This window comes from Vanessa cardui, chromosome 25, assembly GCF_905220365.1.
Source record: "Vanessa cardui chromosome 25, ilVanCard2.1, whole genome shotgun sequence".
Taxonomy (NCBI): domain Eukaryota; kingdom Metazoa; phylum Arthropoda; class Insecta; order Lepidoptera; family Nymphalidae; genus Vanessa; species Vanessa cardui.
The window spans coordinates 6,057,187-6,082,573 of NC_061147.1; the positions used below are offsets into that span (position 1 = coordinate 6,057,187).

Below are 25,387 nucleotides of genomic sequence, written 5' to 3' on the forward strand. Positions count from 1 at the left end.
AATTAATTATATTCGTATTTATAATCTTATATATAGGTAAATAATGTATAATCTAATTGGAATATTTTTAATGATCAATTTTTTTTGCACAGATAAAAAAATGAACTTTTAATAGTTGACAGAATTCCGATTAAAGGAGTGTCTACGCGAAGGTGACTTAAAAAAACAAAACATATACATAATTAAAACTATGTTACTATATATATGACATAACTAAACTATTTTTTCATTGTCAATACTTTTTTATTACTTTGTCTTATCAATCAAGAAAAGGAACTTTAAAATAGTTGATAGGGTTAATATACATTTACAAAAAGGTCGACCAATATACAACGTTTAATATGAAGAAAGAGAAAGGGAAGAAGAAACGAGAGAACCGATCTATGTATACAGCTGTCTCCCTCCCGTTGCAAAAGGTGTCGTATTGAGGGATCGAGGCGGAGGTACTGGCCCGAGGGTCCACGGAATTTGGAAATATGTGCTGAAAAAAAATCATATCGTTATTTATTTACAATAATAAATAAAAATACTATATTATTGAACGGACATAAACGCTATATATTTAATAAATAATAATAATAAAAATGAGACAACATCACATACATTACTCTGATCCCAATGTAAGTAGCTAAAGCACTTGTGTTATGGAAAATCAGAAGTAACGAAGGTACCACAAACACCCAGACCCAAGACAACATAGAAAACTAATGATTATCTATATAGACTCGGCCGGGAATCGAACCCGGGACTTCGGAGTGGCGTACCCTTGAAAAACCGGTGTACACTCGACCACGGAGGTCGTCAAAATTTAATATTATACATGTGAAAGTAACTCTGTCTGTCTGTAGCTCTTTCACGACCAAACCGCTGAACCGAATTTGATACCACACAATTTGTTACCCTTAAAACTACTACTTAGTAGACTACTGTAGACAGCTGTAGAGCTCATGCTAACTCAATAGAATTTAATAATAAGTATATCAAGTTTTTAAAAGTGAACTATAGAGGATCGTACGCCGTTCCTTAAATTAGTGACATTATAATAGGCTATTTGACAATGCGAAAAATAAATTGTGAATTATTGTAATCACTGTATATTATGAGCTTAAAAATGGTTATTTACAAACGAAAGTTGAAATTAATACTTAATTTATTCAGAAATCAATAAATAAAAATTCATTTTTTCAAACGTTTGTCACGTGACACAAAACGCTCCTGATTGGCCGGGCATATGATGAAGTCACTTTCTTGTAAACCTTGCTTTTCTACTATATGTACCACAGATTAAAATACAGGAAAGTGACGTCACCGACCCCTTTGCAGCGCCATATTGTCGAAGTAGCGTTTTCGCGCGTTATTTAAATATGGATTTTTAATAAGATATTTTTCGGTAAATATGTACTAGAAATAAAAAAAATCAACTTTTACTGGGTTCCTTAACCTCTACTAAATAATATAAAATGGATTTTAAAAACCAGTCAAATAGCCTATTATAAGCGTTAATAGCGCAATGGTTTACCGTCCGCCTAGTGATGTAAAATAGTAAAATCGACTCTGATTTTGGGCTATTGCCGTCCCTATTCAGACCACAAGCAATTCAGAGAGTTTCTACTATTACTTTTTAAATAACAAAATAAAAGATTCAACAGCGCCTTATCCATACAATGTTTAACCTTCTTTTTTATGGAATAGATTGGTGGACGAGCATATGGGCCACCTGATGGTAAGTGATTCCATCACCCATAAACAATGACGCTGTAAGAAATATTAACTATTCATTCATCATTCGAGACACATTCAAGACAGGCGGTATTGGTGAGTCGGAGATTAATAGCCCATTTGCCTCTCCATATTCATAACATATACATATAAAAAAGGCTATAGTTACCTTATAAGCATCTAACTCTCTACTAAGATCCTCGTCCGAGTAACCCTTCATCGCCTTAGTGGCCACTGGGCCCATGTAGTTGTTGACCACAGCGAATTCAAACAGCGATAGAAATACGAATACCGAACAAGAAGACATCCAAACATCAATCGCTTTGACGTAGGACACCGGAGGTAGGCTCTGTTGCGATTGGGTGTTTTGTGTTGCTGGAAAATAAGGCCACGATCACATTCATCATATTTGAAAATGTCATATCTTGTTTGATGAGATGCTCCAGTGGTTAGAACCACTGAATATTCATGTACTTAATTTGTGCAAAACAATCAGCTGAGATGGCCCAGTGCTTAGAACGTGTGCATCTTAACCGATGATTTCGGGTTCAAGCCCAGGCAAGCACCACTATATGTGCTTAATTTGTGTTTATAATTCATCTCGTGCTCAGCGGTAAAGGAAAATATCGTGAGGAAACCTGCATGTGTTTCATTACATAGAAATTCTACCACATGTGTATCCTACCAACCAGCATTGGAACGGCGTGGTGGAAATATGTTCCAAACCCTAAAGTGAGAGGAGGCTTTAACCCAGAATTGGGAAATTTACAGGCTGTTGTTGTTGTGTACTGTCTGCATTTTTTTTTCTGTTGATTTATTATTTCAAATTTTAAAATTGGTCTCTTTGCTAATCCTGAAGTTGCTCACCTAATGTTAAAAGTGACGTCACTCCCAATGTCACTCTTGCAGGTATTGCTTCAGGTTTGATCCAGAAAGATATCCAGGACATGACTACGATGAGAGCTGAGGGTATGTAGGTGTGGAAGAGATGGTAGCCAAGGCGTCGTCGCAAGTTGAACACGACGGCTAAGCACGTGAAATTTCCTGGAAAACACAACCTTATATTTAACTTATAGGTATATAGTCTTGTGCACACAATAGTCTAATGACTAATGCAAAAACATATCGCAACGCAACCAAATATATAAATTGATTTTATTTAATCTAGCTTATTTAAATTATCTATAAAAATTTATGAGATAAGAAGTTTTCAATCACAATTTTTAATATTTTTTAAACATAAACATTTCACGCAGATGCATTCAATATAAAAAACAAAGAACTGTTAATTTTCCACTGCGGGGCTAAGGCCTCCTCTCCCGTTGAGGGGAAAGTTTGGAACATATTTCACCGATTAGTGGAAATCAATATAAACGCAATCAAAGCCAATGATAATACTAGTGTTTGATATTAAACAAATTGTACACTTGAGTTGAATAATTCTTTCACCAATGTTAATTTAAATATCCGAGTCACGTATTCACGTAATAATAAAAATGACGATTGAATGCATTCATTAGATAATAGGCAAAACCTCGAGTTTATTCCATAGTTTTTTTTTTCGAAACCTATGATAGTCTTTTGTTTTTATTCCATTTCATTGTAAACTACATGATAACATGAAGAACTAAAGATGAATGAATGAACTACATGCACAATTAACGGTCAAGTAGTAAACATAAGTTCATTTAAAATTGGAGATTGTTGATCATTTACAAATAAGAAATTAACTCTTAACTGTTTTCACGGTTTGAATCGATTAAAAGATTTTATATACTTTGGTATAACGATAGCGCTACGAAAGTCAAACGATTTTCGATTTATTTTATAAATTTAGAACGTATTCTTTTATTTTTAATATTTGCTTTAAAATTGATTAAAAACTGACTTAGGTATAAATGCATAGATCCCATAGAAAAATAAAATAAAAATAAATATCTAAATATCTTTTTTCTTAATCGTTTTTTTTTTTTCAAACATACTTTATTCAAATAGGCTTTAACAAGCACTTTTAAATCGCCATTTAATAATTATATTAAGTGAAACTACCACCGATTCGGAATATAAATTCTGCCTAGAAGAAGCGGCAAAAAACTCAGTAGTTACTCTTAATCAACACTTAAAAATACAGTCATGTTAGTCAAACACAATTACATGCGTATATTATATATCCTGTCTGGAATTCAACTAGTATTAATTCCACGCTTTATATAATATCGTCTGTATAATCTCGTATTGAATAATATGCCTTAAACACAAATATATAAAATAAATAAAAAACTTACCAGTGGAATATTCGATAGTGCAATCTGATGTGTAGTTGTTAGAAATATCAAGCTGTGGCAGTTCGATTTCTGGGTTAACAACCAGTGGGTCAGTCAGATTCCAAATAAAGACAAGATCGTGGACCGTGTGTGATACTGAAAAGCAACCAAGTACATTTATAACTCATAATTAAATTTATTTATTTTAACAAGCTTTTATTTAACTTCGACTGTAAAAAACATCTTACTTTATTTTAAGCTAGACCCACACTGGCAAAATGTTGCTAACATTTTTATTGCTGGCTATTATTAATACCATGTGCTATATATCACTTTTAGTTCTTGGAATAAATAAAAGCTTGTTTCATAGAGATTTTTTATAATACATTTATTATGTCAAGGTAAATGGACGGCTATCTCATGGTAAGTTTTTTTTATGGTATAGGTTGGCGGACGAGCATATGGGCCACCTGGTGGTAAGTGGTCACCATCACCCATAGACAATGACGCTGTAAGAAACATTAACTATTCCTTACATCGTCGATGTGCCACCAACCTTGGAAACTAAGATGTTATGTCCCTTGCGCCTGTAGTTACACTGGCTCACTCACCCTTCAAACCGGAACACAACAATACTGAGTAATGTTATTTGGCGGTAGAATTACTGATGAGTGGGTGGTACCTACCCAGACGGGCTTGCACAAAGCCCTACCACCAAGTATATATATATATATATATATATATATATATATATATATATATATATATATATATATATATATAATTATTTGGCGGTAGAATAACTGATGAGTGGGTGGTACCTACCCAGACGGGCTTGCACAAAGCCCTACCACCAAGTATATTTATATATATATATATATATATATATATATATATATAATTATTTGGCGGTAGAATAACTGATGAGTGGGTGGTACCTACCCAGACGGGCTTGCACAAAGCCCTACCACCAAGTATATAAAGTAGGTAAGTATAATAAGTATGTATATAAAGTGACGACAACTTTCCATAGCCTTATAGTCGTCGGAAATAAATAACTATTTCTTACAAATTTAAGTAAAAGGTTATGTCCCTTGTGCCTAAAATTACACTGGCTCACTCACCATTCAAACGAATACAACAAAGCATATATAGCTCCTTGGCGGTAGAATGTATAAACTATATTATGTTACTGCGTAAATTAATGCAATATATATGCAATTACGTTAATCAATTTTATGACATAAAACATATACCTACGAATTGTGTAACAAATTTTAAATTTAATAATTACAAAGCCTACCTAAAGCGTCGCCAGTTAAGGCGTCCCGACTTCGGCCGGGTAGAAATTGGAAATTAAGTCACTTGTCGATCGCCTATTTATAAAAAACACACGTACAGAATATTTATCTATATAAAGATAAGCGATAGAAGATCTACATTGAGTTAAAACTTACAACTTTCTATCATCATGGAACAGCTCTGCGTGTCGTGAGGATACGACTCAAACTTCATCGCACATGACAGTACCAGCGTTAACCTGGAAAGACATAGCATAGCATTACAATTTAGCAACAGCCTATATAAATACCTCTGTTGAGCAAGTCACGTCTATTAAGAGACTATAAATCTAATATATAGACTCTAATATAAAGTGACGTACAGTACGACACAAGTTAGATGTAGCATCGGAACATGAAATAAAACCGATTACTACCGATTTACTCGATCAATAAAAATAGCTCCCTATCGCGCCATTCGACGCTATTCGTCGCTACAGATTCGCGCGTCAATTCAACCCGAGAAAACAAGTGCCTGTAAATCGACGTGTCAAATTGACGAATATATTAGGTCATATGATATTACAAGTTGTTACGTTTGTGCAAAGATTATATTTGCATAAGAAATAAATGTTGATAATTTAGGATAGCGTACTTAATTCGGATGTGATCGGTTTTACGAATTTTGCCGATGCTACATCATAATAACATTAATAACTTTAATATTACCATTAACTAAGTATCTATAAGGAGAATATTTTTAATTGTTACATTTACCATACTGTTCTCATGTAGGTGAATCTGTCTTTTTGAGAATAAATTCTTAAACCACACCACAATATAAGGTCTTAATTTTTTTTTATGGTATAGGATGGCGGGCGAGCATATGGGCCACCTGATGGTAAGTGGTCACCATCACTCATAGACAATCACGCTGTAAGAAATATTAACTATTCCTTAAATCGTCAATGCGCCACCAACCTTGGGAACTAAGATGTTATGTCCCTTGTGCCTGTAGTAACACTAGCTCACTCACCCTTCAAACCGGAACACAACAATACTGTGTACTGTTATTTGGCGGTAGAATATCTGATGAGTGGGTAGTACCTACCCAGACGGGCTTGCACAAAGCCCTACCTCCAAGTAGATAGATAGAGTAGATGTTAATTTTAAATTAACATAATTATTTTTTTTTATTACCCATTTTTAATAAGCATATTTACCATGTTTTTTTATATATGGTGGTGCTCGATATTTCGACATTGTCTACGAATGTCTTGTTCACGAGAACAAGGTAAATATCTCGGTTTAAATAAATGTAATAAAGTTGATATGTTCCAAAAGTCTTCTCAAAACTATATAGTCCTGAATATTATAGTTATAATATTCAGGACGATTCAAGTATAGTAATACTTCATATATTCTAATCGAAGTTCAAACGGTTTTTATTTACAACATCCACGGACTAACATTTGCTCCTTTTTTACATTTTATTGTAATACATATTAGCGTTTTAAAGTTTTATATTATTACAGAACAAGCTGTACCCGCGACCTTGTACGCATTTGAATTAAAAAAAAATATTGTTGTAGCCTAATTTATTCCTTATTATATCAGTTATCTGCTATTGAAAGTCCCGTTAAAATCAGTCCAGCCGTTCCAGAGATTGGCCAAAACATACAGACAGACGAAAAATAAAAAAAAATTTTGGTATATGTACCGTGTATACATACATATGCATTGAGTAAAAAAAGGGCTACTTTAATGTAATAAACAGACACTCCAATTTTATTATATGCAGAAGTTCCAATGTTTAAGAAAATTCTATCCATTTTTAGTCAATTATTTAATAACATATACCTTTGGGTAATACTAACTTTGACATATAAAGCAGAGTTTTATCATGGTATAGCCAGAGATAATGGTTCGGAATGCTCATTTCATGGAAGGTGACTTTCTTGGCGTTTTTGAAGAAGCAATCCGGTCGCCAGATCTTGTTTAGCCAGTCCACATCGAGGATCCGGTATTCTTCGTGCATGTTCTCTGGCAGTCGAAGACGAGGATCCCGCCACGATTGGGCAAGGAATATATCGGCCACATATGTCTGGAAATTATAATTTCATTATAGCGACTAATTCATAAAACTAACTTTCAACATTTTTATGTAAAATAGGTTAGATAAACTGGAAAATGAGCCACCTAAAGGTAAGTGATTACGATAAATATTAGAACAGTAATAAAGAACACTCACCCCTTACATTGTCACTAGCTCTGAAAACTAAGATGTTATGTCCTTTGTGACTGTAATAACACTGGCTTATTCTTGATCATACTGAAATACTACAATACTAAGCTTTGCTGTTTTGCGGTAGAATATATGAAACCTAACCGGCTAAGTGCAAACTCAAGTAAATAACAACATTACATATATTTATCTATACGATTGAATTTTTGGCTAATCCTATCATGAAATGGAGATTGTAATTATGATGAGTTTAATGATAAGAATTTTACAAGATTTAACCTCAATAATGAGTCGAGATGGCCCAGTGGTTAGAACGCGTGCATTTTAACCGACGATTGCGGGTTCAATCCCAGGTAAGCACCGCTGATTCATGTGCTTAATTTGTCTTTATAATTCATCTCGTGCTCAGCGGTGAAGGAAAACATCGTGAGTTAACCTGCATGTGACAAAATTTCATAGAAATTCTGCCACATGTGTATTCCACCAGCCCGCATTGGAACAGCGTGGTGGAATATGTTCCAAATCTTCTCCTCAAAGGGAGAGGAGGCCTTTAGTCTAGCAGTGGGAATTCTTTCGCCTAGCAGTGGGAATTTACAGGCTGTTGTTGTTGTTGTTGTAACCTCAATATAAAGACATTTTACTCCAAAATTAAATGACTCCTCATAAATTAAATGACTAATCTAATAAAATGAAATTCTTCAAACAAAATTAGGCAAATTACCATACTCTCTTCATTAATGGAGTCCAATGACAGAACAGTCACGTGGAAGTAAACAATAGTGGGCTGCCCAGAGAGCTTGGGTGCTCTGTTCTTGTCGTAATACTTCGCTTTCACTGGTAGAATATCACGAAGCGATAAGCTCGATTCGGACTTCAATTCCACCTCTTGATACGAAGAATTGGTGCTGAAATATGCAGAAAATAACTAGGTATAAAGTAGTAGTAATATTTAATAACATATTGTACTGAAAACATTGTTCTAACTCTGAAAATGCTCAATTGCTATTCGTTTTTTTACAACTAGCTATTGTAAAGCTATTTTGGTAGCCTAAGTTACTCATTACATCAGCTATCTGTCAGTAAGTCTCGTCAAAGTCGGTTCAGACGTTCCAGAGATTGGCCGAAACAGACAGACAGACAAAAATTGAAAACAAAAACATTTGGTACATGTATACTTAGGCATTTAGTAAAATGCTGTTATTTTAATATTACAAACAGACACTCCAATTTTATCAAATAGAAGGTAGTAAATGGAACAATTTGGGTATGTGCTCCGTTAATATTGTTACAAGTTATTTTTTTTTATTTATCTTAACATCATCTACATTCGAGCAATGAGCAAGATGTTATATCTCTTGGACCTTTAATTGCACCAAGTCAATCCAAAACACAATACTCGAAAGTATTTGATCCATTTGGCGATAGAATAACTAACTTGACGACCTCCATAGTCGAGTGGTGTGTTTACCGGTTTTCATGGGTACGCCACTCTGATGTCCCGGGTTCGATTCCCGAGTCGATGTAGATTACCATTCGTTTTCTATGTTGTCTTAGGTCTGGGTGTTTGAGGTACCGTCGTTACTTCTGATTTCCATAACAAAAGTGCTTCAGCTACTTACATTGGGATCAGAGTAATGTATGTGATGTTGTCTCATATTTAAAATAATTTCGAGTTTTGCCGCACACATGATGGCCTACCCCTACAACGCAAGCGACGCCAAAGGCGACAAGTAATGCTAAATATATCAACTTACAGAAAACTGACGGCGTGTACCCGACTAGCGTTCGCCATCCTCAAAAGCAGAGGCATGTAAGAGAACATGGTGATCACAGTCCACTTCATTTTGTTCACTATCATTCACTTAATCCTCGTTCCATTCACTCACTATCACCGTTTTGGCATTTCCGTGTTTTTTTATAAATTTATTTTATAAAAATACTTTACTCTTGAACGAGTCGCCACATCTTGTTATGTGAAGACTATTTGACCTTTCTATAATCTTTTTAAAGGAGTTACCTAACGTAATAAATGCATTAACACGTGTAACAGAACATGCAGAAAAGATTCCATTACAGCTATTAGGTAAACATATAGCCAGGGGAAATCTTTAAAAAAACACACAAAAATTGTCTAAACATCAAATCACACCATAGACCAAATTACAGATGTTATAGAGATGTAATTATATGTAGATATGTACCTAATATTGAATATTCTGTAAATAATTAATTAAAAAATTGCGGATTCAAAATCGAACAAGCACCATTGATTTTCATGAGTTTAATTTTTTATTAATTTCGTGCTCTGCAGTGAACAAAAACATCATGTTCTTTTTTATGTGATAGGTGGCAAACGAGCCTACCTGATTGAAAGTGACTACCACCGCCCATGGACATCTGCAGCACCATGGGGCTAGCAGGTTCGATGCCGGCATGAGGAAGGGGGATGTGAAGACAAAAAATTGAAAAATGTGTACTGGATAGTATAGTATTCACCAATCCACATACGAGAAGCGTTATGGTATAAGCACATCTTATTAAAGTCTATTATTAGTATCAACGATAAAATTAATATGGACATAAAGCCATACAAAGTAAACTTATTTTACATTACCTATCATACGAAATAGGAAACGAGGCCGCTGATTGTTTTATAAAACACAGCCTAGCTAGGCTGATTAAAGTTGAATTTATAAAAACCTATTTTACTATTAATAATATGAATATGAAGAGATTATCCCTAGCTAGACGATACAAAGCCTATCTCATATATATAAATAAAATCATCTAGATATATAGGATGTTTTATTACGAAAAATATATAGTATTATTAAAACGTTAACAGCTGTATTTGGTTTACTAATGTAATTATATGTTATCAATTATATAATTTTGAAAAAAATATAAAACGTCACTTAATTTATATAAGTACGTTTTTTGTTACTAAGTGGTATTATATGGCTAACTATTTAATGAAAGATGATAGACAGAATGAAATATGGCATTATGATGATGTATAATGAAACAGAATTTAAGACATTGTTAAGAACTTACTCGTATCTCACAGATAATATATTGAAAACTAAATTATTATAGACAATATCGTGTATCACTTAGAATTTTGAGAAAAAAACTCTACAGACAAGACATGTGTTACGTAATCGCCTGCCACTCTGAATCCAAGCTAAAAATGTCTATAAACATGACATTCTTTACTATATATAATAAATAATTAGAGCTTAGTAATATATTAAAAAGCTCGGTTACAGAACGTTTAATCGAACAGATTATATAAATGATTGAACTGAAGATGTTTAGCTCATGATCTTTATACATATCTATCTCATTCTCTCTTAATTTATATGTATTTGAGAGACACCTAAGAGTATATTATACATATTATCGATCTCTCGCACTCATGATTTTTATACATGTCTCTTTCTCTCTTTATTTATATGCATTTTAGAGACACCTAAGAGTAAATTATACATATTATATAAAAATACCTATTAGATACAGAATGCTTTAATATAAAGTTGCAAATTCGATTTCATACAACGCAGATGTTCTAATTAGGTATAAATATTTTTCGTCAGAATAACTACATTTCTTTTAGATCTTTGTATATCTAGATGATGCTTCGCATAAAATAAAATATACAAATATTTGATATATATGTACTAGATGTGTACTCTTCTAGATAAAGAAATTTGATTAATACAAACCTTGATTATTTTTAGTTAATTTGTATTGGGAGTTATTTTATATATTTATCATTTTTGTTTTATAAAACATAATAAATAAATGTAACTATAATTATATAATAACGATGACTGCAACCAAATTGATTCTAACTAACATTGATAATGTCATTTCTAAGGTTTCATTACTTACACAAATTGTTACAAGCGAATGTCTATTTAAAAGTCTAGTAGAACATTCGAGACTATATATATTAATTTTCCATTGTTATATCTATAATAAAATTAGTAAGGCTGTTTAAATTATTACCGTGACTTACTTATTTTGATTTAAAACAAAAATGTATTTCATTCTTCAATCACAGAAAAAAAATATTGCACTTTATATTCGAATTTCAAAAAAGTTAAATAAATTGAATTCGTCTAATATTTCATCTTTTAAATAAGCGTTTAAAAACACATCAATTATATTTTATGTAAAGTTATATTGGTAAATAATTAATGCTCAATTGAATTTAAAATAGCAACAAGTTTGTATTCAAATATTACATCCGGTAAATAAAAAAAAAACGGAAGTAACAAGTTGACACATTAATACTTAATTCCACGAATCCGCACTTTCATCACCTTCTTAGAACTATCTATATAAACTACTCGCAAAATGTTTATAACACATAGCGATCATAGTGAGCTGTAAGGAACGACTGAAAGTGTCGCATGAAATTCGATTAGCGGTCTAATTTATAAGCGGAGCGATGGGCGATTTTATTTTATCGCTGTTATTTATTACAGAAACCAATGGAGTACTTTGTTTTTTCTTAGCAATAAATATTAAGTCTGAGGCTAATTCTGAAACGTATCCCTCGTGTCTGGAACACTGGCTGACTCATATGCACAATAACCCACCCACCAACAGTCATTGCCTTTCGATTCTTTCTGAGGTTTTACTTTTTAAGCGGGTGTACATTTGATAATCAATGACTACAGGCACAAGAGACATCTTAGTTCCCAAGGTTGGTGGCACATTGACGTTGTAAGGAATAGTTAATATTTCTTACAGCTTCATTGTCTATGGGTGATGGTGACCACTTACCATCAGGTGGCCTATATACTCGTCCGCCAACCTATGCCATAAAATAAATAAAATAAATAGTACAATGAGCAAATGTACTTTTGCATTGAGTAAAGAGCTTGTTTTTGACTAGACGATAAAATAACTGCACAAGACTTTAAATTTTAACAATACATATAATGCTTTACACAATATTATTACCAGTAGTCGCCTGCGGCTTCGCTCATGTTTTAGTGTTAGTTGTCATGTGTCAGGCAAAAAAGTACCCTATGTCCTTTCTTGGAGTTTCAGTTTGCTTCATACCAAATTTTATCAAATTCGCTTCAGCGGTTTGGTCGTAAAAGAGCGTCACATTTATATATTAATAAAGATAATTGCTCTAGATACTTTTAGAATTATTTTAAATCAAAACTGTTGTATATTTTTTTTATTATTCTTTATTACACAAATAAAACATGTAAAAAGGGCGGACTTAACGCTATAACAGCATTTTCTGCCAGCCAACCCAGAATAGTGTAGGAGAGTAGTCAGTAGGGTGTGCACAAAAGTTAAAGAAAAATTTAAAATATATACATAGCAATTGATGCATAAATTATAGCAATATTTACATTAAATGTTTAATAAAGAAATGGTTTCTGTTCGTAACAAATACAATACGTTTCTATGGATGTAATTAAGTTATTAATTATATAAGTTCTGAACTATCCAAAATTTATCGTTTTTTAATGCATTCACTTGGAAAAGATTCTATTAGTGATAGCCAAGTTCACTAAGGCTTAATTATTTAAACATATTTATTTATCATTGAGCGGTGCTAGGTAATAGGATTAGTGAGACACAGTAGGCCGAGACCTTGAGCTACTGTATCTGCCCCTATTAGTTATTTTATCAATATTCAATACGTATAAAACGATTATTATAAAATTGTTGACTAGATATCTTATAGTATGGAAAAGTAGGGGGTTGTTTACCCTTATTCCTATATTATATACCTAATTAATGAAATGACATAAATTTGAAATACAGAAAGAGAAACAAAATAAGTAAAATGCAAAAACATTAAAAAAAAAACATTATTTCGAGTTTTGTATAATGGGCGGATTTATGACTAATTAGCCTTCTTTTCCAGACAATATATAATATTATACAAATGCAAATATATACCTTTCGTTTTAAACGTTTGCTTTTTAAATAAATAGATATACAACTACGTACTATTGTTAAATTTATAAAAGGAAAATCGATAGGATACCTATAACTCAATAGCAATTGAAGAGCTAGGCAGAATGGTATGCCCGGCAGGTAATTTTATATTCCCTTAATTAAACTCTTAGCTATAGGATGTACGAATACTTATAATATATGTATATCATATTTATTTATTTTCTGTTTCATGACCTAATTATTTAGGTCCGCGACTTCGTTCAATTTCGGAGTGATCGTCAGGTTAGCCTTAAAAAGTAGCCTCTTTGGAATTCAAACTTCAAAAAAAAAATAATCAAATCCAGTTCAGCAATTTAAACTTGAATGGACAAGAGTGAGACAGAAATAGTTACTTTCGCATTTATAATATTAGTATAGTTTTTTTTCTGCTACTTTTTGTAGGCTCTTACTTATTTCATACATTTAACGAAGCCTTTAAGCATATATTAGCTAATATGATGATATATTAGATAATATAATGGTATATGGGATACCAATTCCATGTTTCATATGAAATGGATAATATTTTCAGTCGCAATACTGAAAAACAAAAATAAACAAAATGGCATAATACACTTCGTAATGGAAATGTGTCCAAATGGTACCAATTAGTTCTCAATTCTTTCTCGACTAAAATAAATAGCTGAGTTAGACATCCAGTATTAAACACACGCAGTAGCGTACCGCGTAGCTAGGTGACGAAGGGCCCCGGTGCAGAGAAAAAGAATCGGGCCCTCACCCCCTCTTTCCGAACCCTCTTTAACTAATAATTACCCTTTAAAATTATAGATACCAAATAAGAAATCATGTCCGCAGGTTCGTGATTTTCTAGCTATAGAAGATTAAAGTTAATTTTAGAGGGCCCCCTGAACTCCGGGGCCTCCTGGCCCTACGATAGCTACGCCACTGAACACACTCACCTGACTTAGAATAGGGACGAACAAAATATCTTTTTTACCTGATGAAGCCAAGCCCTTCTGGTTAGACACCACCCTAGCATTACACAGTCTACCGCCAAGTAGCAGTGCTTAACGATAAACTGTACTGACCTTTATGTTCAAGGGACATAGTATCCTTGGTTGTAGGGCTTTGTGCAAGCCCGTCTGGGTAGGTACCACCCACTCATCAGTTATTCTACCGCTCTATCAAATAACAGTACTCAGTATTGTTGTGTTCCAGTTTGAAGTGTTTGAGTTCTCATGAAAAATATTTTTATTGAAAATAAATCCTCAACTCTATCCTCTATATGTAAAAAACTATTGTCACTGTGTGTGTTTGTTTATATAATTACATACCTGCAATATAGTTGAATAATTATCTTAATAGAAAATACACATTTTTGTCATTATAATACTAGTGAATTCCACCAACAATTCAAAACTTAGGACTTAAAAAATGGCGGTCATCAGGTCGCTGGTACGTTCATAGAATAGAATATTATTATCTTCATCAATAGCTTTAGAAAACTAAACGTGATGTTTAGGGCATTTAAATAAGACTAAGTAAATGTATGTACACTTTTTATTTAATTGATAAAGACAAAAGCAATGAACACTCACACATGAAAAATCACTGAATTTTCACAGATAATAAAAAAAAACATTAAACAACTATTATTTTTTTAAAACATTTGATTGTAATAATACCTCATTGATTATTAATGCACAGCCAAAACAATTGAGTCTGAAAATCTGATTCATCTTAAAAAGAGATAATGGATACATAATACATTTTTTATTTGTGAGCATATTATTAATTTAACAAACAGCCTAAATTTTAGAGAGTTTAGTGTTCATTCCTAATGTCATATTATTTAATTACAAGCTATATTACTACATAATTGTAATATTTACACTAAATGCTGTCAGATAAGAACATTGATTTGTAAAAGGTTTATTTTAAATATATGACTGATAAATCATGGACATTATTTTCAAAGATATATATTATAAGACATATATTTTATATATCTTCAAGACCCTTGTTACTAGTCAATGTCTTCTTACCAGTTCCATAAATTCTCTGACACAGATTGTAAAATTTCCAGCTGTCCAATTCCTCTGGATTCTCTCTAACCATCGTTCTGTACTGGGATCGTATTTCGGACATTTTCTTCGAACAAACCAGTGGACTTTTCTTTAATATATCCGACGCCTCCATCCATAAATAACTTCGAACGAATTTCGGGTTCTTAAACTTATCCAAATGGGCCAAGTACCATGTTAGGAGTCTCTCAGTTTCAATATCAGACCATGGTTGTTCACTTTCCTCCTCTGTTATTGGATCAGGATCCTTATTTATTTCCTCTCTAAGTGCATTTTCCTTTGTCAAAATTTCATGCAAGATTTCCTTAAAGGGAGTATCTATTTCGTTATCGAATGTTTGCTTCAAATAGTTAATTTTGCTGAATATTTTGTTGACTGGTTCAGAGATGAATTTCGCTAATTCCGTCCAAAGATATTTCTGCTCAAATTTCGGACTGACAAAATCTTCGAGATTTTGCAAGTAATAATTCAAAGCATTGTAAACTTTCTCATCAGACATCGGTATGTCCTCGTATGTATTAATTTCTTCCAAGTCCTTATTTTTGTTTGATTTGGCAAATTTAGGTTTGAAAGCGAGGATTTTCTCTAAGAGGACACTGTACGGGAGTTTGAAGTCAGTTTCGTTGAGTTGCTTGTGTTGATTTTTTAATTTTAAGAACATTTTCTTGCACGAAATTGGTGTTTTTTCGTCTAATTTCGACGCGATTTCCGTCCACATTTCTCTTTGATTAATCTCCTGTCCTTTGTGCGTCCTTAGATAATTTAGATAAAGGATGAGAAGTCGTTTCTTACTTCGCTTATTCCATTTCGTTATAATTTGCTTCGAATTTGTCAATTCTGTTGCCTCTTGACTGTTATCTTGTTCTTGATCTTGATCATGTTCTTGTATAATGATTTGAGTATTATTAATATCTTCGCCTTCGGGTATAACGATGATACATTGGTAATCGTCATCTGTAAACATATCATAATTATTAATATACTATACCCGAAGTTACATAACAAAAATATTCCATACTCCTATCACGAAAACTGGCTCCGATAGTGCGCATATGTGCTCGACATAATGAATTGACAAAAGTTATACAGGCATTGACATCTTTCATGATAGCTTCATTACTTTAAAAAAAAATCTCATGGATTACTTTTTGTCAGCTAAATATTGCGTTAAATTCCTGTTTTTTTTTGTATTTCAGTAATATTATTTAGTTATTGTGTTTATAAACGACGATAGCATAGGTCAATAATCTTTTTTTTTTAAATTGTATAATATATTTTAATTTCAACTTTAAATAAACATGTTGACACGATACACTGTGAATGTTATGTACACTTGTAATCGATGTACATATCAGAAGTTGTTTTTCTTTTTTTGGATATTGTGTAAGCCATCAATTATATATGTATATTGTTAGTGTACTTATGAAATAAATAAATTAAATATAAATAAAATATACGACAATATATAGTTGTCTCTATGCTTGATGTCTGAAATATTGAAAATAATTTAATTTCCTATACAAATTTTCATAAACAAAAATATATGCCTGTTTGTTTTTCCTTTATATGTTTATTGTAACTGCTTCGGTAATCTAGTGGCTAAATATTCGGCCTCAGATCCCGAGGTATTAGATTCAAAGTCAGACCCATAAATACTTACAGGTTTGTCTAATGAAAAAATCTAGTCTGAAAACTGAAAGCGTTTCGCTTGCCTCGGAAAGCACGTAACGGCTCCTTCGGGTCGTGTGAATTGTAAGAATAAGAAAATAAAGGTGCTCCCATGTTTGCACACATACTTATGCACAATACTATGTCAAGCATAATTGGCTGTTCTTTACCGATACACTGCGATCCAAACTATTTGTTATTACGGTGAAACATTGGTGTGGTATTCACCAGAAAAATAAAATATTCTACAACAACAACAACAGCCTGCAAATTCCCACTGCTGGACTAAAGGCCTCCTCTCCCTTTGAGGAGAAGGTTTTTGGAACATATTCCATCACACTGTTCCAATGCGGGTTGGTGGAATGCACATGTAGCAGAATTTCTATGAAATTTGTCACATGCAGGTTTCCTTACGATGTTTTCCTTCACCGCTGAGCACGAGATGAATTATAAAGACAAATTAAACACATGAATCAGCGGTGCTTGCCTGGGTTTGAACCCGCAATCGTCGGTTAAGATGCAAGCGTTCTAACCACTGGGCCATCTCGACTCAAATAATCTATTAAATTATAATTACTTCCTAAAAAAACTACGTATTTAACATCAATAAATAAACTAATACTAACCTTCCTGCATTTCCAACTTTAATTCATTACCATCATCATGGCACTCATCAACTTCCATTGTTTCCAGAACTTCACAGTTCTGTTCGCCATATTTGTAAATGTCATCGAGCATATTGAAATATTTCCAGGAGACTTTAACATCTGGGTTACGGGCTTTCATCGTCTTCAATTTTCTGTAAGACTTCCTCAACTCAAGAAACTTGTCACAGCAACTCGTTTCGGTCCTACTAATTTCTTGGGCTATTTCCGACCATTTGCTTCTCTCTTCGATATTTTCCTGGAAATTGCTGAAGTTTCTTGAAAAATAATTGATCAATTGCTTGATTTCTTTTGCGGACCAATCTTCTGCGTCGTCGGAATCCATCTTCCCGTTTTTCAATTTAGATTTTATGGCTCTGTAGCCGAATACTTTCTTGCAAATGTTGTAGTATGGCCAAAGTATGGGCATTTCGGGCTTATTTATTTCCCTTTGAACGTACCCCGTGTATACTTGTTTGAAATTGCGAAATCTGTGTGCGCATTCCGTTGCTGTAACGCCTATTTGTCGTGCCAAGACTTCCCATAGCGCCAATTTCTTCTGCTGTGATGATGCAAATTTGTCTTTATTTTTCAAATAGAATTCTAGTATTTTGAACGATTTGGCCTCTCCGTTGCGTTTTTTCGAACGCTTTGTAAAACCTCTTTCGTCGTAGAGTTCCTCGTCATCAGTTCCATTTTCAAGGAATTTGTCATCATTATCTTTGATGGTGATCTTTTTAACTGTAAATATAAAAATGTATTTTTAGTCATGTATCTAGTAAATACAGTAAAACAATAAGCATTAAAAGTAAAGAGAACGATTTGTAATTTTAAAAATGTGTATCATTTTATAAATATATTATTTATATTAGTGTACATATGTACTAGCTATATAACAATTTTTATTAAAAATCAATTATCTTTAAGTTAAGGATATGTTATTCTTTCTTGTTTCTTTGTTATCTTTTCTGCTTTAATATAATTTATTCAGCGCTCATTAGTAATACACAACTAAGTTATTGACAAGAAAATAAACTAGTGGAACATATCTAAGCCAATATTTACTTCACTGAATTAGACACAACCATTGGATAGTCATGATACAGGATTAAATTGAAATGAAGTTTCTCATTAGAAATATAGATATCAATGATAAGTAACAAACTTGATAGTTACACAATATTTTCAATTAAAAAACATAATCCAGTATATAAAACAAAATTAATATGTACTGTATCGATTTGAAAAAGTTTCTGTATTGAAATCAGTAAAATATAATATATACTACATATAAAATGACATATAGTATAACTATGTTATATTTAAATAAAATTATTTTACAGTATAAATGAATACTTTATAATGTAACTTACCTCCCACTTTATTTGATTTATTTACTTGACCAAGTTCTTTCAACTTCTCATATCCATCTAATAGATTGCTATCCATACCGTAATCAAATATTCTATCGAATAAGTCAATATACCTCCAGTCTATTTGCATATCAGGATTTTCTTTTTTATCATCTAAAATGTTCTTGTAAAGTGTAGTTAGATGGTTCCATTGTTTCCGACAAGACGTTACACTTCTTTTCAATTTCCTCGCAAGGGACGCCCAACTAACATAATAACATACGGGATCTTTTAACATATCTATATTTTCGTACAAATACTGCACTAATTCGTCTATTTGTTCCGTCTTCCATAGATCAGGACCGTCTTTTTCAGGGTTATTAACTTCCATTTCCACTTCCTTAGCGATTATGTTATCGAACAGAATAGCTAATGGTATCCGGTTCGCTAAATCATAGTCACCTTCTACGAGTTTATCGAAATGCTCATTTTTAAGATCTTCAAATTTTTTCTCACAATTTTCAGGTGTCTTGTCTATTAATCGAGCAACTTCTTGCCATAAAAATTTATTTGGTATGCTCGGATCATGGAACTCATTGAAGCAATCAAAATAATATTTAACCAAAAACGTTGTCTCTATATCGTTCCAGGAATTTGGATCATTTTCAATCATTATTGTTACTTTACTGTCATTTTCATCGCCATATAAATATTTACGTGAGAAATCTTCATCATCACCAAATATTTGATCAAAATATTTCATGTACGGCCAATTTATACTTTCAGCTCCACTTTCCTTACGTTTGTATATCATCCTTATATAGTGTTGTTTGAAGTTTAAGAAGCGTTTGTGCCAATAATCAACATCGTCTTCACCCAGATCCATAGCAATAGCCTCCCATAAGCCCCTCTGTGTATTATACTGTTTCTGAAAGAAACTCTTGTGTTTGATGTATGAATTGAGCATTGCCTCGACTTGCTCGTCTTTATTTTGACAACTGTTTACTTTTTTTACAACTAATATACCATCCTGATTGACAACATTTTTAACTGGCATATTCACAGTAACTTGATTATCGCAACTATTTTCACTGAGGCACATTTTAACAAAGTTGTCATCATGAAATGCCTGATTACACAAATTGTAATAATTCCATGTAATGGTCGCTCCATTTTGATTTTCGAGGCACACTTGAACATATTTTCTTTTTAATTCTCTTAATTTTACTTCACATGATATAGGAGTTTTACCGGCCAGCATTGTTTTACATGCAACAGCCCATAAATGTGTTTTCTTAGTAGTTCCACTAAGAAATGTTTCTTTATTATCATGATAGAAAACTATGAGTCGTTTTATTTCATCTTCTAGCCATATATCATTGGAAACCTGTTCTGTTGCCTGAGCTATGTCCAGTTCCTCAGCTGACTCTCCTTCGCCGAGATCTTCCTCAATGATGTACTTAGTATCTGGCAATATTTGTACATTATTTTGAACTTCATTTTCCAAACCTCGTAGATCAGTTTCTTCATTTTCTGTAAATGCATACTTTTTTACTTAGTTAAATATCAAGGCTATCTATAAGATATCTATATCTTTAATTTATTCTAGATATCGGGTAAAGTATCTCCCTTCAAAACTAAATCTACCAAAAATTTTAGTAAGTAAATATAAAATCTAAATAACAGTATAATATAATTACACGTTTAATTTCAAAAAAATACTTACCATCAACGTAAAAGAGCAGTATATCTCCATTTGGCTGTACCTCTGTTTTAACCACTATTTTTTCCATAGTTACCGAAATTATTCTATTAATATATATTTTTTAACCAATCTGTAGTAGTTTTCTGTTGTAAACTTGGTCCATTATAAAATTAATCCACAACACATATCTCTATACAATAAACCAAATTCTATCACATTTTTTAAATCATTGTTTCAGTAACTTGAATTCTCATTGAACTTTAATTACAATAACTTTTGTTGGTTTAGTATTTATTAACTATTTGTTTTGATAAAAAATTTGACGTTCCCGGCAAAACGATCGGAAAATTTTACGAACCACTTCAACGCTGTAAGCGCAGCAATGCTCGTTTATGATTTCTTCCATCCGCCATTTTATGAACATTATAAAAACAGATAAAAAAGAGCGACGTAGTTCATATCTTATTTATTTCTTATCTGTATATCATAGCCAAAACGCGGTAATTTTAAAATGCTAAATCTTAATAAAATGAAATTATTGATGTTATAATATTATGCATATTATGTCCTAAGTATAATTCATTTAATAAAGTTAAATAAAAACATTTACCTAATTTTATCCTAAGGTACCTAAAGTACTTTTGTTAATATTAATTATTATTTTGAAACCAAGTAGGTTTGGTTTGGTTTTAGTGTAGGTATAATAATAACACGATAAAACGAAAGGTGTAATCATGCTTATATTTATAAATGTATATATATTTATTTTTTAATTTAGGCAAACGTGATAACGATTTTACGATGTCACTATTACTAATGAGTCTTTTTTATTCTTATTGAACTGTTTATTCACCATCTATTTTCATTACATTATTGTTAAGAAAACAAACAGTATATAGTGTAACATCAGATATATACTAATTATTACTGCAGAATCCTCTAACATAGATCCTCCAAAGTAGCCTTCAGCCACACTGTCAAATAGTCACTAAGAGAGCTTATTGCAATAGGTAGGATACTTTCGGCAGTGAAAAATAAATTATGAAAATTGATAAAAATTAAAACATATACAGAAATATACTTTAATACACTTACTAAAGTCGCAATTTTTTGTCTGTATATCACGATGTCCACAATATCACGATGACCTAAAAGCAGGAGCTGCTTTGGTGTGGCGTCAAATAGGCAAAAACTGTCATTTTCATATTAAGCAACTTTTCTAATTTTTATGCTAGTATTTCACATTATATAAAATAATAGCAATTCCAATTCGTAATTTTCCCGAAAAGTACCAATATTTTTATGGTTGTTAATGCTGAATGTTTGCTAGTCATACATAAAAGAACTTTTTTAACAATATGACGTCACCAAAATGACTAACAGCATTTTCGCGGAAGTAAAAAATTAATTTAATTTTATGGCAAGAAAATGTGTTTATTTTGCCGGAACATGTTTTTTGTGGTTTTTTATTAGGAAAATCAACATTATGAAGAGCTTTTTCAAACATAGTAAAATTGCCGCTTCTCAGATTATGTAATTTTAAGCTAGTGTGCGTAAGTCAAACTATATAAAATATCGTGATACCAATGATGTTCTAGTAAACAGATATGTCATTAACGCGCAAAAAGTGAAGACTAGAAAACGTCCTAATTGGGACGTTTGCCTTTAGTCGTTTTCATCATAATTATACCAGTAATACGTTTTGCGTAATTAAAACATCTAGTTATACCTTTTACTTATTGTTTTTATCAAGCTATCCTTTTTACTTGTAACGAAATGTAAAATAAACGGTCCCCGGCTCGACACACTTTTTTCTGTTGTTTAGTATGGGTAGACCATATCTGTTTATTAGAATATCATTGCGTGATACTATTTCATTATTTAATCCGTATTTAACTTCTTACGGTTCTATTGTCCATTGTAGAATCTATTGGAAGATCTTAAATAAATATAACTGGTATTTTAACAAATTATTTGTTAAAAATGGATGTTTTCAAAATTTTCTACATTTAGGTGTTAATTGAATACTGTTTCACATAAAAGAATGACTTGTTAGTTATATTTGTAAATACTACATAAAAGAGCAGATTGCTTTCTTCATAATGTATTGATAAAAAAAAAATGTACTCCTATGTTCAAATTCCATTGTTTCCAGAACTTTTTACTGATAGGATATACTCTTAAGAAAAACCTTTCGTAAAACCAATAATTACTTAATCCCTGTAGTCGGATTTATAACGAAAGAGGTTCAATATAATTACGAAATAAAGAAAACATCAAAATAATGTTTAAAAACACAAATTTAATGAACATACATGGATTTAACGCGTACAACCAGTCAAAAATAAAGTGCATCATTTATTATTATATTATAATAAATATTATGTTAAAACTACATAATTTTATGGTAAAATAAAATATGATGTTCTAAAATTATAAAGCATTATAAAAATAATACAACAGCTATGTATATCTTTTTAATATAACACAATTATTTTTAAAATGAAGTAAGTTTAATTGTCATAATAATTATGTATCTGTGTCCATAAAAGTTTTATGATACGTATTTTTTTATAATAAAAATATAATATATTGTAATAAGAATAATTATTTTGTTCGGTTATTTTACATAACTACGGACATGTGATCATAATTAGCAGAATACATTAATAATTTAATAGAATAGAGTTAAGTCGATTCTTAATACCAAAAGTCATTTAAAAAAAACACAAATTTTATAAAAGTGACTTTTTAATACCTCTTGAATCATTGACAGTCAGATATGTATAATCGAAAAAATATATTAGGAAATTAACTGAGGGTAATAATATGACCTTGATCATTTTATTTCGGGAAAAGATTCTTACATACATCCTATATGATGTGTAGCGTCTCACCTCGGAAATAAACATTACAGCTTGGAAAATGGGTTGATACCATTTGATAGCTAACACTCGCTTAGGGGCCATTTATTTATAACATAAGACTAATTTCGCTTATTACTTCCCCCCCCCCCCCCCCTCTAATATAAAAAAAAAGACCGACCCACCACTTCATGTTTAATATTTATTAAGTAAGAATCTAAAGGAAAAATATGAATCCACGTAAGGTTTATTTTTCAAAGTGAAAACTTAATTTTAAAGGTTCTATGGGTACGCATCCGAGCGAATACCGGCAATCGCGTTGGTTCCCGCGCTTTTTCAAATAATTTTAACTTTGCGTATTTTTTTTATCTGTCGCACGAACTATCTAAACTCCTTGCCACTCCCTGGTAAGAAAACATTAATTGTCTTACGTAATAAATGATTGGCCTCTTACCAGACAAATAGAGCGCACTTCCTTTTATACATTTGGAAGATCAGAGGAAATTAGATACCTAAAAATAGCTTAATTTCTGCACGTTATTATGTTATTATTATTCTATGGATATTGAGCCACAGGAGGAAAAGCTTACTCGAAGAAGAACTAAGATCTGTCTGGGCTATACGTATTTATGTATTGTGTTTTTACTGTAAATTTCCAAACTTAATGACAAAGACTCATCTCGTACAAAAAAACAGGACTTTACTGTATGATAACAATAGTGAATAAAATTTTATGATAAAAAACCCATCTGCAGCTATTTTAAAATAGATTAAATACACAATCCTTAAGTTAGAAAACGATTATATTTTGTAACATACTATTGAAGTCACTTTTCCAGTTTAGCTAGAACTTTTAATAATTGAAACACACTGGTTTACACTTTTACAATTTTATTTTCTCTCTCTACAATTTCGACGCGTCCGTATAACTTTTCGAGAACATTCTGGATGCTTCTACCCACATTCCATCATCTGCTTTTTTTTAATTCGTATATTTGTCTAGTGTTGCTATTTTAAATATATTTATTAGTAATTATTTTAAATTAATAATAAGTGTTATTTTACACAATAACACTCTATAATTAGATAATTATGACTTAATATTTAGCTTATATTATACACAATTTACCTAATGATCCTTTAAAAATATATATCTATTTTATATATATAAATAGGTAGGCTTACAGCTCGGCCTTCCTGTTCTTAGCGAGCCCCTTCGCGTTGAGGGGTAAATTATGTTTTTTTTTTTTTTTTTTAGTTCCGTTTTGTTACATAAAATGTACTAATATGTAGTTATTTTAACATGTAAATATTCGTTTTACTACATTTTATCTTTTTACGAATATATCAATTAATTTCATTACAATGAATTAACTTAATATTACAATTAATTACAATTAACGTATAACAATATTATATTATATTATTTAACTATTTTACTACTATCCAATTATTAACTAAAATTATTAACTTATGAACTTAAATTAAATTTGAATAACTATTTATTTATGCGTATACTTAGAATTATGTAAAAAAAAATTACATTACATGTATTAAATTGTACTATTAATATTTTTATATAATACTTATTACCATAAATAAAACATCAATCAATAATCATGTAA

General features: G+C 31.7%; 2 protein-coding genes across 2 annotated transcripts; both read right to left on the reverse strand.

The window, feature by feature from the left end:
• Window positions 1-168: 168 nt before the first annotated feature.
• On the reverse strand, window positions 169-11,899 carry LOC124540499 (glycine receptor subunit alpha-4). The gene is made up of 9 exons (XM_047118120.1): window positions 11,808-11,899; window positions 9,263-9,525; window positions 8,230-8,413; window positions 7,141-7,367; window positions 5,441-5,523; window positions 4,005-4,139; window positions 2,587-2,763; window positions 1,889-2,094; window positions 169-481 (listed from the first exon to the last, which is right to left on the reverse strand). Exons 2-9 carry the CDS (start codon window positions 9,364-9,366, stop codon window positions 308-310), a joined length of 1,290 nt encoding a protein of 429 aa, XP_046974076.1. The 5' UTR covers window positions 9,367-9,525; window positions 11,808-11,899; the 3' UTR covers window positions 169-307.
• Window positions 11,900-15,227: 3,328 nt separating this feature from the next.
• On the reverse strand, window positions 15,228-21,305 carry LOC124540461. Its single transcript, XM_047118060.1, has 4 exons — window positions 20,920-21,305; window positions 19,215-20,726; window positions 17,824-18,582; window positions 15,228-16,483 (listed from the first exon to the last, which is right to left on the reverse strand). The coding sequence occupies exons 1-4, from the start codon at window positions 20,984-20,986 to the stop codon at window positions 15,447-15,449; spliced, it is 3,375 nt and encodes a 1,124-aa protein (XP_046974016.1). The 5' UTR covers window positions 20,987-21,305; the 3' UTR covers window positions 15,228-15,446.
• Between the last annotated feature and the right edge of the window lie 4,082 nt (window positions 21,306-25,387).